This window comes from Cherax quadricarinatus, chromosome 83, assembly GCF_038502225.1.
Source record: "Cherax quadricarinatus isolate ZL_2023a chromosome 83, ASM3850222v1, whole genome shotgun sequence".
Classification (NCBI taxonomy): Eukaryota; Metazoa; Arthropoda; class Malacostraca; order Decapoda; family Parastacidae; genus Cherax; species Cherax quadricarinatus.
In genome coordinates, this window is record NC_091374.1 from 15,659,156 (window position 1) to 15,673,629 (window position 14,474).

The 14,474-nt window shown below is 45.3% G+C and overlaps 1 protein-coding gene across 1 annotated transcript in view; it reads right to left on the minus strand.

Annotated features, from left to right (window-relative positions):
• LOC128702244 (retinitis pigmentosa 1-like 1 protein) overlaps window positions 1-8,247 on the minus strand; it is a 19,251-nt gene extending 11,004 nt beyond the window's left edge. Inside the window, exon 1 of the mRNA XM_070102902.1 lies at window positions 8,235-8,247. Coding sequence (XP_069959003.1) covers window positions 8,235-8,247 — 13 coding nt within the window. The remainder of the gene's footprint in view (window positions 1-8,234) is intronic.
• Window positions 8,248-14,474: the final 6,227 nt, after the last annotated feature.

Below are 14,474 nucleotides of genomic sequence, written 5' to 3' on the forward strand. Positions count from 1 at the left end.
CTGCAGTGTTGCTCTCTGCCCCTGTATGTTGCTGCCTGCAGTGTTGCTCTCTGCCCCTGTATGTTGCTGCCTGCAGTGTTACTCTCTGCCCCTGTATGTTGCTGCCTGCAGTGTTGCTCTCTGCCCCTGTATGTTGCTGCCTGCAGTGTTGCTCTCTGCCCCTGTATGTTGCTGCCTGCAGTGTTGCTCTCTGCCCCTGTATGTTGCTGCCTGCAGTGTTGCTCTCTGCCCCTGTATGTTGCTGCCTGCAGTGTTGCTCTCTGCCCCTGTATGTTGCTGCCTGCAGTGTTGCTCTCTACCCCTGTATGTTGCTGCCTGCAGTGTTGCTCTCTGCCCCTGTATGTTGCTGCCTGCAGTGTTACTCTCTGCCCCTGTATGTTGCTGCCTGCAGTGTTGCTCTCTGCCCCTGTATGTTGCTGCCTGCAGTGTTGCTCTCTGCCCCTGTATGTTGCTGCCTGCAGTGTTGCTCTCTGCCCCTGTATGTTGCTGCCTGCAGTGTTGCTCTCTGCCCCTGTATGTTGCTGCCTGCAGTGTTGCTCTCTGCCCCTGTATGTTGCTGCCTGCAGTGTTGCTCTCTGCCCCTGTATGTTGCTGCCTGCAGTGTTGCTCTCTGCCCCTGTATGTTGCTGCCTGCAGTGTTGCTCTCTGCCCCTGTATGTTGCTGCCTGCAATGTTGCTCTCTGCCCCTGTATGTTGCTGTCTGCAGTGTTGCTCTCTGCAGTGTTGCTCTCTGCCCCTGTATGTTGCTGTCTGCAGTGTTGCTCTCTGCCCCTGTATGTTGCTGCCTGCAGTGTTGCTCTCTGCCCCTGTATGGTGCTGTCTGCAGTGTTGCTCTCTGCCCCTGTATGTTGCTGCCTGCAGTGTTGCTCTCTGCCCCTGTATGTTGCTGCCTGCAGTGTTGCTCTCTGCCCCTGTATGTTGCTGCCTGCAGTGTTGCTCTCTGCCCCTGTATGTTGCTGCCTGCAGTGTTGCTCTCTGCCCCTGTATGTTGCTGCCTGCAGTGTTGCTCTCTGCCCCTGTATGTTGCTGCCTGCAGTGTTGCTCTCTGCCCCTGTATGTTGCTGCCTGCAGTGTTGCTCTCTGCCCCTGTATGTTGCTGCCTGCAGTGTTACTCTCTGCCCCTGTATGTTGCTGCCTGCAGTGTTGCTCTCTGCCCCTGTATGTTGCTGCCTGCAGTGTTGCTCTCTGCCCCTGTATGTTGCTGCCTGCAGTGTTGCTCTCTGCCCCTGTATGTTGCTGCCTGCAGTGTTGCTCTCTGCCCCTGTATGTTGCTGCCTGCAGTGTTGCTCTCTGCCCCTGTATGTTGCTGCCTGCAGTGTTGCTCTCTGCCCCTGTATGTTGCTGCCTGCAGTGTTGCTCTCTGCCCCTGTATGTTGCTGTCTGCAGTGTTGCTCTCTGCAGTGTTGCTCTCTGCCCCTGTATGTTGCTGTCTGCAGTGTTGCTCTCTGCCCCTGTATGTTGCTGCCTGCAGTGTTGCTCTCTGCCCCTGTATGTTGCTGTCTGCAGTGTTGCTCTCTGCCCCTGTATGTTGCTGCCTGCAGTGTTGCTCTCTGCCCCTGTATGTTGCTGCCTGCAGTGTTGCTCTCTGCAGTGTTGCTCTCTGCCCCTGTATGTTGCTGTCTGCAGTGTTGCTCTCTGCCCCTGTATGTTGCTGCCTGCAGTGTTGCTCTCTGCCCCTGTATGTTGCTGCCTGCAGTGTTGCTCTCTGCAGTGTTGCTCTCTGCCCCTGTATGTTGCTGTCTGCAGTGTTGCTCTCTGCCCCTGTATGTTGCTGCCTGCAGTGTTGCTCTCTGCCCCTGTATGTTGCTGCCTGCAGTGTTGCTCTCTGCCCCTGTATGTTGCTGCCTGCAGTGTTGCTCTCTGCCCCTGTATGTTGCTGTCTGCAGTGTTGCTCTCTGCCCCTGTATGTTGCTGCCTGCAGTGTTGCTCTCTGCCCCTGTATGTTGCTGCCTGCAGTGTTGCTCTCTGCAGTGTTGCTCTCTGCCCCTGTATGTTGCTGCCTGCAGTGTTGCTCTCTGCCCCTGTATGTTGCTGCCTGCAGTGTTGCTCTCTGCCCCTGTATGTTGCTGCCTGCAGTGTTGCTCTCTGCCCCTGTATGTTGCTGTCTGCAGTGTTGCTCTCTGCCAGTCTCTGCCCCTGTATGTTGCTGTGCAGTGCATGTGCTGCCTGCAGTGTTGCTATCTGCCCCTGTATGTTGCTGCCTGCAGTGCTCTCTGCAGTGTTGCTCTCTGCCCCTGTATGTTGCTGTCTGCAGTGTTGCTCTCTGCCCCTGTATGTTGCTGCCTGCAGTGTTGCTCTCTGCCCCTGTATGTTGCTGCCTGCCCTGCAGTGTTGCTCTCTATGTTGCTGTCTGCAGTGTTGCTCTGCTGCTGCCTGCAGTGTTGCTCTCTGCCCCTCTGTATGTTGCTGTCTGCATGTGTTGCTCTCTGCCCCTGTATGTTGCTGCCTGCAGTGTTGCTCTCTGCCCCTGTATGTTGCTGCCTGCAGTGTTGCTCTCTGCAGTGTTGCTCTCTGCCCCCGTATGTTGCTGTCTGCAGTGTTGCTCTCTGCCCCTGTATGTTGCTGCCTGCAGTGTTGCTCTCTGCCCCTGTATGTTGCTGCCTGCAGTGTTGCTCTCTGCCCCTGTATGTTGCTGCCTGCAGTGTTGCTCTCTGCCCCTGTATGTTGCTGCCTGTAGTGTTGCTCTCTGCCCCTGTATGTTGCTGCCTGCAGTGTTGCTCTCTGCCCCTGTATGTTGCTGCCTGCAGTGTTGCTCTCTGCCCCTGTATGTTGCTGCCTGCAGTGTTGCTCTCTGCCCCTGTATGTTGCTGCCTGCAGTGTTGCTCTCTGCCCCTGTATGTTGCTGCCTGCAGTGTTGCTCTCTGCCCCTGTATGTTGCTGCCTGCAGTGTTGCTCTCTGCCCCTGTATGTTGCTTCCTGCAGTGTTGCTCTCTGCCCCTGTATGTTTGCTGCCTGTAGTGTTGCTCTCTGCCCCTGTATGTTGCTGCCTGCAGTGTTGCTCTCTGCCCCTGTATGTTGCTGCCTGCAGTGTTGCTCTCTGCCCCTGTATGTTGCTGCCTGCAGTGTTGCTCTCTGCCCCTGTATGTTGCTGCCTGCAGTGTTGCTCTCTGCCCCTGTATGTTGCTGCCTGCAGTGTTGCTCTCTGCCCCTGTATGTTGCTGCCTGCAGTGTTGCTCTCTGCCCCTGTATGTTGCTTCCTGCAGTGTTGCTCTCTGCCCCTGTATGTTGCTTCCTGCAGTGTTGCTCTGTGCCCTTGTATGTTGCTGCCTGCAGTGTTACTTTCTACCTCCACAAGTGTATATAGGGAGGATCATCTACCTCCAAAGTCACACCCCAGGCTTCCTGGTTGACATACTGAAACATGAGGCTGTTGGTACTGGCAGCATGACTTCCAGTGCAGACAGCCACCAAAACCCGGATGACAAGGAACCTACGTTAAGTTTTAGTCGAGTCTTCTCTTTAAGACATTCAAAAAGTCTGCTAGAAATTACCCTTACATTTAAAACATAGGTATTGAAAAGTCTTGGACACCTTAAACTCACTGATCCATTTTTTGGGGAGGGGGGTCAAGACACCCATTTTTTTCGTTACCTGGAATATACCTGGGGGCATTTTGCAACGTTCTATCAATGCTCTTCATTTCTTAAGGGGTAATTTCGGTGTGCAGATTTGGTGCTATACTTAGAGTTTCCAGCGCCTACCTTTGTTGACTGTATTCCAGGGAACAGTTCCAGGCGTTCATATTTCCTCTTTTAACTAAATTAGTTGGAAGTATAACTAAGAGGTATTGCTTGACATGGTAAGAAGGGACTTGATACAAGATAGACCTTTCTTAAGGCCTAAGTTTTGTTCCTGGTGGAACTTTATCAAGTCATGACTTGGTACATGGGGTAACAGGTAGCATAGAAAATGGGTTGGACAAATATTTTCTGTGCTCCTCCTTTATATTAAGGTAAAGCTCTATGCAGAGCGAAACCCGCTACCTTCTCTAGCCTCGCCTAAGATGTCACAGCATTAAGACCCCCCTTCCCGGAGCATGCAGCCTCCAGCATCTCTCTCTCAAACTTCAACCCAGTGCGAAACGTCGTCTGTTAAATGTCGGCAATATGGCAATCCTGCATCACTCCTGTCAACAATGAAACTCGTCTGGCGCATCTTGCGTCATCTTGCGTCAATGTTCTCACATTAAAGTCACTGTTTAAAGTTTCGTCTCAAATACCGTGTCGTCCGCGAACTTTGCGATTTTAGATGAAAAGCCAGACGCCAGATCATTTATGTAAATTGTGTGTGTGTGTGTGTGTGTGTGTGTGTGTGTGTGTGTGTGTGTGAGAGAGAGAGAGAGAGAGACAGAGAGAGAGAGAGAGAGAGAGAGAGAGAGAGAGAGAGAGAGAGAGAGAGAGAGAGAGAGAGAGAGAGAGAGAGAGAGATTGAGAGAGATTGAGAGAGAGAGATTGAGAGAGATTGAGAGAGAGAGATTGAGAGAGAGAGAGAGAGAGAGGATGGGGGAAGAGGGCAGGCTTTTGAAATCCTTATTACGTTTCCACTCTTGGCCAAAAACTTAGGTACGCGGAGCCATTTATAAGACAAGGTAAAGTGTGTCGTCGATCTGTGGGAGGTTTTATCTCGGACGAGGAAATAGAAGACGTGGTTTTTACTCTGTGTGTGTGTGTGTGTGTGTGTGTGTGTGTGTGTGTGTGTGTGTGTGTGTGTGTGTGTGTGTGTGTGTGTGTAAAATCTTCGTCCGGGTCTTTCCACTGCCTAACGACAAGAAGGTTAAAGAAATATTTCCTGACATCACTGTGACGCAGCTGCGTCTTTAACCACCAGTTGTACCCCCATGTACCCGTTTCCCGCCTCTCTATCAGCCTTTATTCTCTGTCTGCCTTTCCAAGTCTTTCAAGTATTTTGCACATTATTCCACACAGGTACATATTATATACCTGTGTGGAATATATATATATATATATATATATTATATATATATATATATATATATATATATATATATATATTATTATTATTATTATTATTATTATTCATTCACCATAGTGATTCCACCAAGGCAGGGTGGGCCTGGGAAAAAGAAAAAACTTTCACCATCAATCACTCCATCACTGTCTTGCCAGAAGGGTGCTTTCACTACAGTCTTTTAAACTGCAACATTAACACCCCTCCTTCCTTCAGGTGCAGGCACTGTACTTCCCATCTCCAGGACTCAAGTCCGGCCTGCCAGTTTCCTGAACCCCTTCATAAATGTTACTTTGCTCACCTCCAACAGCACGTCAAGTATTAAAAACCATTTGTCTCCATTCACTCCTATCGAACACGCTCACGCATGCCTGCTGGAAGTCCAAGCCCCTCGCACACAAAACCTCCTTTACCCCCTCCCTCCAACCTTTCCTAGGCCGACCCCTACCCCGCCTTCCTTCCACTACAGACTGATACACTCTTGAAGTCTTTCTGTTCCGCTCCATTCTCTCTACATGTCCGAACCACCTCAACAGCCCTTCCTCAGGGCTGTTGAGGTGGTTGAGGCTGTTGAGGTTGATTAAGCTGTGTGTAGTTGATTGAAAGTTCCTCTGGACAACAGTTTTGGTAATCCTGCACCTCCTCCTAACTTCCAAACTACGAATTCTCTGCATTATATTCACACCACACATTGCCCTCAGACATGACATCTCTACTGCCTCCAGCCTTCTCCTCGCTGCAACATTCATCACCCATGCTTCACACCCATATAAGAGCGTTGGTAAAACTATACTCTCATACATTCCCCTCTTTGCCTCCAATGACAAAGTTCTTTGTCTCCACAGATTCCTAAGTGCACCACTCACCCTTTTCCCCTCATCAATTCTATGATTCACCTCATCTTTCATAGACCCATCCGCTGACACGTCCACTCCCAAATATCTGAATACATTCACCTCCTCCATACTCTCTCCCTCCAATCTGATATCCAATCTTTCATCACCTAATCTTTTTGTTATCCTCATAACCTTACTCTTTCCTGTATTCACTTTTCATTTTCTTCTTTTGCGTACCCTACCAAATTCATCCACCAATCTCTGCAACTTCTCTTTTAACTCCACGCCTCTTGCCAAGACCCTCGCATTTACTTCTCTTACAACCCCATCTATAAATATATTAAACAACCACGGTGACATCACACATCCTTGTCTAAGGCCTACTTTTACTGGGAAATAATTTCCCTCTTTCCTACATACTCTAACTTGAGCCTCACTATCCTCGTAAAAACTCTTCACTGCTTTCAGTAACCTACTTCCTACACCATACACCTGCAACATCTGCCACACTGCCCCCTATCCACCCTGTCATACGCCTTTTCCAAATCCATAAATGCCACAAAGACCTCTTTAGCCTTATCTAAATACTGTTCACTTATATGTTTCACTGTAAACACCTGATCCACACACCCCCTACCTTTCCTAAAGCCTCCTTGTTCTTCTGCTATCCTATTCTCCGTCTTACTCTTAATTCTTTCAATAATAACACTACCATACACTTTACCAGGTATAGTCAACAGACTTATCCCCCTATAATTTTTGCACTCTCTTTTGTCCCCTTTGCCTTTATACAAAGGAACTATGCATGCTCTCTGCCAATCCTTAGGTACCTTACCCTCTTCCATACATTTATTAAATAATTGCACCAACCCCTCCAAAACTATATATATATATATATATATATATATATAGTATATATATATATAGTATATATATATATATATATATATATATTATTGTACCCACGGAACAAGTGGTATTGATCAATAACAATACTGCACTAGCGAAGGAGTCGAACCCATGCTGTTTTGGCCCGCCTCATGGTGAGAGAAAACGCATGACGCTTTAGACTGCTAGACCACACAATCCTTAATAATGGTGCATCCAGCCAAGCTAGATGTTGTACCCACCATCGAAGGACATACGGTGGTGTGGACGTCTCTGAGCTAATTTCATTCAATTCCCCGTTTGTGTACTAGCTTAACAAGCAGTATATTACTGTACGCACGGAACAAGTCGTATTGATCAATATATAATGGGCCCACCGACTGGGCAGTGTTAGGAAAAATTGCTGTTTCCTGACGACAAAAACCATATATCTATATATCTGACCTGCTTTATCAGATGTGGGTTGCAAGCTGGTGCTGCATACTCAAAGACGGGCCTGACATATGTTGCATATACGAAATGAATGACTACTGAAATATCAGAAGGCTAATTTTACATTAGGAAAACTGGTATTCACTGCATTCACTAACCTTCACTCTCTACGCTTCATTCACTAAACTTCACTCTCTACGCTTCATACACTAACCTTCACTCTCTACGCTTCATTCACTAAACTTCACTCTCTACGCTTCATACACTAACCTTCACTCTCTACGCTTCATACACTAACCTTCACTCTCTACGCTTCATTCACTAACCTTCACTCTCTACGCTTCATACACTAACCTTCACTCTCTACGCTTCATTCACTAACCTTCACTCTCTACGCTTCATACACTAACCTTCACTCTCTACGCTTCATACACTAACCTTCACTCTCTACGCTTCATTCACTAACCTTCACTCTCTACGCTTCATACACTAACCTTCACTCTCTACGCTTCACACACTAACCTTCACTCTCTACGCTTCATTCACTAACCTTCACTCTCTACGCTTCATTCACTAACCTTCACTCTCTACGCTTCATACACTAACCTTCACTCTCTATGCTTCATACACTAACCTTCACTCTCTATGCTTCATACACTAACCTTCACTCTCTACGCTTCATACACTAACCTTCACTCTCTATGCTTCATACACTAACCTTCACTCTCTATGCTTCATACACTAACCTTCACTCTCTACGCTTCATACACTAACCTTCACTCTCTACGCTTCATACACTAACCTTCACTCTCTACGCTTCATACACTAACCTTCACTCTCCATGCTTCATTCACTAACCTTCACTCTCTACGCTTCATACACTAACCTTCACTCTCCATGCTTCATACACTAACCTTCACTCTCTACGCTTCATACACTAACCTTCACTCTCCATGCTTCATTCACTAACCTTCACTCTCTACGCTTCATTCACTAACCTTCACTCTCTACGCTTCATTCACTAACCTTCACTCTCCATGCTTCATTCACTAACCTTCACTCTCTACGCTTCATACACTAACCTTCACTCTCTACGCTTCATTCACTAACCTTCACTCTCCATGCTTCATTCACTAACCTTCACTCTCTACGCTTCATTTACTAACCTTCACTCTCTACGCTTCATTCACTAACCTTCACTCTCCATGCTTCATTCACTAACCTTCACTCTCTACGCTTCATACACTAACCTTCACTCTCTACGCTTCATACACTAACCTTCACTCTCCATGCTTCATACACTAACCTTCACTCTCTACGCTTCATACACTAACCTTCACTCTCCATGCTTCATACACTAACCTTCACTCTCCATGCTTCATTCACTAACCTTCACTCTCTACGCTTCATTCACTAACCTTCACTCTCTACGCTTCATTCACTAACCTTCACTCTCCATGCTTCATTCACTAACCTTCACTCTCTACGCTTCATACACTAACCTTCACTCTCTACGCTTCATACACTAACCTTCACTCTCCATGCTTCATTCACTAACCTTCACTCTCTACGCTTCATTCACTAACCTTCACTCTCTACGCTTCATTCACTAACCTTCACTCTCCATGCTTCATTCACTAACCTTCACTCTCTACGCTTCATTCACTAACCTTCACTCTCCATGCTTCATTCACTAACCTTCACTCTCTACGCTTCATTCACTAACCTTCACTCTCTACGCTTCATTCACTAACCTTCACTCTCCATGCTTCATTCACTAACCTTCACTCTCCATGCTTCATTCACTAACCTTCACTCTCTATGCTTCATACACTAACCTTCACTCTCTATGCTTCATACACTAACCTTCACTCTCTACGCTTCATACACTAACCTTCACTCTCTACGCTTCATACACTAACCTTCACTCTCTACGCTTCATACACTAACCTTCACTCTCCATGCTTCATACACTAACCTTCACTCTCTACGCTTCATACACTAACCTTCACTCTCCATGCTTCATTCACTAACCTTCACTCTCTACGCTTCATTCACTAACCTTCACTCTCTACGCTTCATTCACTAACCTTCACTCTCCATGCTTCATTCACTAACCTTCACTCTCTACGCTTCATACACTAACCTTCACTCTCTACGCTTCATTCACTAACCTTCACTCTCCATGCTTCATTCACTAACCTTCACTCTCTACGCTTCATTCACTAACCTTCACTCTCTACGCTTCATTCACTAACCTTCACTCTCCATGCTTCATTCACTAACCTTCACTCTCTACGCTTCATACACTAACCTTCACTCTCTACGCTTCATACACTAACCTTCACTCTCCATGCTTCATACACTAACCTTCACTCTCTACGCTTCATACACTAACCTTCACTCTCCATGCTTCATTCACTAACCTTCACTCTCTACGCTTCATTCACTAACCTTCACTCTCTACGCTTCATTCACTAACCTTCACTCTCCATGCTTCATTCACTAACCTTCACTCTCTACGCTTCATACACTAACCTTCACTCTCTACGCTTCATTCACTAACCTTCACTCTCCATGCTTCATTCACTAACCTTCACTCTCTACGCTTCATTCACTAACCTTCACTCTCTACGCTTCATTCACTAACCTTCACTCTCCATGCTTCATTCACTAACCTTCACTCTCTACGCTTCATACACTAACCTTCACTCTCTACGCTTCATACACTAACCTTCACTCTCTACGCTTCATACACTAACCTTCACTCTCCATGCTTCATACACTAACCTTCACTCTCTACGCTTCATACACTAACCTTCACTCTCCATGCTTCATTCACTAACCTTCACTCTCTACGCTTCATTCACTAACCTTCACTCTCTACGCTTCATACACTAACCTTCACTCTCCATGCTTCATACACTAACCTTCACTCTCTACGCTTCATACACTAACCTTCACTCTCTACGCTTCATACACTAACCTTCACTCTCTACGCTTCATACACTAACCTTCACTCTCTACGCTTCATACACTAACCTTCACTCTCTACGCTTCATACACTAACCTTCACTCTCTACGCTTCATTCACTAACCTTCACTCTCTACGCTTCATACACTAACCTTCACTCTCTACGCTTCATTCACTAACCTTCACTCTCTACGCTTCATACACTAACCTTCACTCTCTACGCTTCATACACTAACCTTCACTCTCTACGCTTCATACACTAACCTTCACTCTCTACGCTTCATACACTAACCTTCACTCTCTACGCTTCATTCACTAACCTTCACTCTCTACGCTTCATACACTAACCTTCACTCTCTACGCTTCATACACTAACCTTCACTCTCTACGCTTCATTCACTAACCTTCACTCTCTACGCTTCATACACTAACCTTCACTCTCTACGCTTCATACACTAACCTTCACTCTCTACGCTTCATACACTAACCTTCACTCTCTACGCTTCATTCACTAACCTTCACTCTCTACGCTTCATACACTAACCTTCACTCTCTACGCTTCATACACTAACCTTCACTCTCTACGCTTCATACACTAACCTTCACTCTCTACGCTTCATACACTACGTACACCCTGGGTCCTTCTGTATGAAGTGCCTGGAAAATGTGAGGTAATCAAGTTTGAGTCGAGAGGAGGGTAGCCATTACTCCTTGGATCAAAAACCCTTCACCAGCCCCGATTCAGTTTCTGTTGTTGATGCAATCCAGATTTTGATGTTGCAGATTCTTATTTTCTTCTGAGTCAAGTCACTCAGATTACAGGATGAGAATAGATAACATGAACGCACTGACATAAATTGGAAAAATACAAGAAATATATGGAAAGAAATTATTATATCACATGTTGTAGTAGTAGTAGTAGTAGTAGTAGTAGTAGTGTAGTAGTAGTAGTGTAGTAGTAGTAGTAGTAGTAGTAGTAGTGTAGTAGTAGTAGTAGTAGTAGTAGTAGTAGTAGTAGTAGTAGTAGTAGTAGTAGTAGTAGTAGTAGTAGTAGTAGTAGTAGTAGTAGTAGTAGTAGTAGTAGTAGTAGTAGTAGTAGTAGTAGTAGTGTAGTAGTAGTAGTAGTAGTAGTGTAGTAGTAGTAGTAGTGTAGTAGTAGTAGTAGTAGTAGTAGTAGTAGTAGTAGTAGTAGTAGTAGTAGTAGTAGTAGTAGTAGTAGTAGTAGTAGTAGTAGTAGTAGTAGTAGTAGTAGTAGTAGTAGTAGTAGTATAGTAGTAGTAGTAGTAGTAGTAGTAGTAGTAGTAGTAGTAGTAGTAGTAGTAGTAGTAGTGTAGTAGTAGTAGTAGTAGTAGTAGTAGTAGTAGTAGTAGTAGTAGTAGTAGTAGTAGTAGTAGTAGTAGTAGTAGTAGTAGTAGTAGTAGTAGTAGTAGTAGTAGTAGTAGTAGTAGTAGTAGTAGTAGTAGTAGTAGTAGTAGTAGTAGTAGTAGTAGTAGTAGTAGTAGTAGTAGTAGTGTAGTAGTAGTAGTAGTAGTAGTAGTAGTAGTAGTAGTAGTAGTAGTAGTAGTAGTAGTAGTAGTAGTAGTAGTAGTAGTAGTATAGTAGTAGTAGTAGTAGTAGTAGTAGTAGTAGTAGTAGTAGTAGTAGTAGTAGTAGTAGTAGTAGTAGTAGTAGTAGTGTAGTAGTAGTAGTAGTAGTAGTAGTAGTAGTAGTAGTAGTAGTAGTAGTATAGTAGTAGTGTAGTAGTAGTTGTGTAGTAGTAGTATAGTAGTAGTATAGTAGTAGTGTAGTAGTAGTAGTAGTAGTGGTAGTAGTAGTGTAGAAGTAGTAGTAGTGTAGTAGTAGTAGTGTAGTAGTAGTAGTAGTAGTAGTAGTAGTAGTAGTAGTAGTAGTAGTAGTAGTAGTAGTAGTAGTGTAGTAGTAGTAGTAGTAGTAGTAGTAGTAGTAGTAGTAGTAGTAGTAGTGTAGTAGTAGTAGTAGTGTAGTAGTAGTAGTGTAGTAGTAGTAGTAGTAGTATATTTACGAGAAACTATAAAATCGCAATAATCAGCACAAATAGCGATAAAGACTTGATGCTTTGTTTTCTAATACATAAGATTACTTAAAATTTAGCCAGCATATCTGAAGAACCCAGTTTCGACCCCGTTGCTGGTGGAGATTTGGGCATATATCCTCACACCTACTGCCTCTGTTCATCCAGCAGTAAATAGGTACCAGGGTGTTAGTTAACTGTTGTGGGTGACATTCCAGGGGTAGAAGTTTAAAGTAGATAGGGCTGGGTTTTGAAATGTCAGGTAGGATAACAGCTCATAGCAAGCAGATTCAGCCGTTATCGGCTATAAGGACTTAATTTGCATGTAGGCTGCATGGTATATTTATTTTGAAGTTTGGGTTTAGGTGTTCCTATGGAAAATGGGTTACATTTCACCATGGGAAGATTATCGATTACAATATATAGTACATAGCTAAGTATTGGGGATAACAGGGTTTCCAAAACAGGTATAGTGGAAGCAATTACTAAAGAGAAGGTGGGATGGTGAAGCTTGTCGCATGTCAGATATTGATTACAAGTGTTGATGGGGAGGGAGAAGAGTGATTCAACGCTGCGGAGGTCACCAGGCTGTTGCCAACATTTAACAACACAAAAAAAGTAATCACCAACCACAACTATCCCTACCTACCACAACTAACCACCACAACCACAATTATCCCTACCGACCATAACTAACCACCACAATCACAACTATCCCTACCTACCACAACTAACCACCGCAACCACAACGATCCCTACCGACCATAACTAACCACCACAATCACAACTATCCCTACCTACCACAACTAACCACCGCAACCACAATTATCCCTACCGACCATAACTAACCACCACAATCACAACTATCCCTACCTACCACAACTAACCACCACAACCACAACGATCCCTACCGACCATAACTAACCACCACAATCACAACTATCCCTACCTACCACAACTAACCACCACAACCACAACGATCCCTACCGACCATAACTAACCACCACAATCACAACTATCCCTACCTACCACAACTAACCACCACAACCACAACGATCCCTACCGACCATAACTAACCACCACAATCACAACTATCCCTACCTACCACAACTAACCACCGCAACCACAATTATCCCTACCGACCATAACTAACCACCACAACCACAACGATCCCTACCGACCATAACTAACCACCACAATCACAACTATCCCTACCTACCACAACTAACCACCACAACCACAACGATCCCTACCGACCATAACTAACCACCACAATCACAACTATCCCTACCTACCACAACTAACCACCGCAACCACAATTATCCCTACCGACCATAACTAACCACCACAATCACAACTATCCCTACCTACCACAACTAACCACCACAACCACAACGATCCCTACCTACCATAACTAACCACCACAATCACAACTATCCCTACCTACCACAACTAACCACCACAACCACAACGATCCCTACCGACCATAACTAACCACCACAATCACAACTATCCCTACCTACCACAACTAACCACCGCAACCACAACGATCCCTACCGACCATAACTAACCACCACAATCACAACTATCCCTACCTACCACAACTAACCACCGCAACCACAATTATCCCTACCGACCATAACTAACCACCACAATCACAACTATCCCTACCTACCACAACTAACCACCACAACCACAACGATCCCTACCGACCATAACTAACCACCACAATCACAACTATCCCTACCTACCACAACTAACCACCGCAACCACAATTATCCCTACCGACCATAACTAACCATCACAACCACAACTACCCCTACCTACCACAACTAACCACCGCAACCACAACGATCCCTACCTACCACAACTAACCACCGCAACCACAACGATCCCTACCGACCATAACTAACCATCACAACCACAACTACCCCTACCTACCACAACTAACCACCACAACTATCCCTACCTACCACAACTAACCACCACAACTATCCCTACCTACCACAACTAACCACCACAACTAACCACCACAACTATCCCTACCTACAACTAACCACAACTATCTCTACCTACCACAACTAACCACCACAACCACTCATCGTTACCACACTACCATGTCTGCATCATCCCAAGCTGTATGCAACTAATGTGACATTTTATTGTGGCAACGTTTCGCTCACCAGGAGCTTTGTCAAGCCGTTACAGTTACAGCTATGTCGATTTACCTAACATTTTGTTCGTAATTCTTCCATTAGGTCTACTGGGTGACAATATCTGCAACATTCTCCAGGTCTGCAGCACGTCCCCAGATCTTGCAATTTGGTCATCAACCGGGCGAGAACCA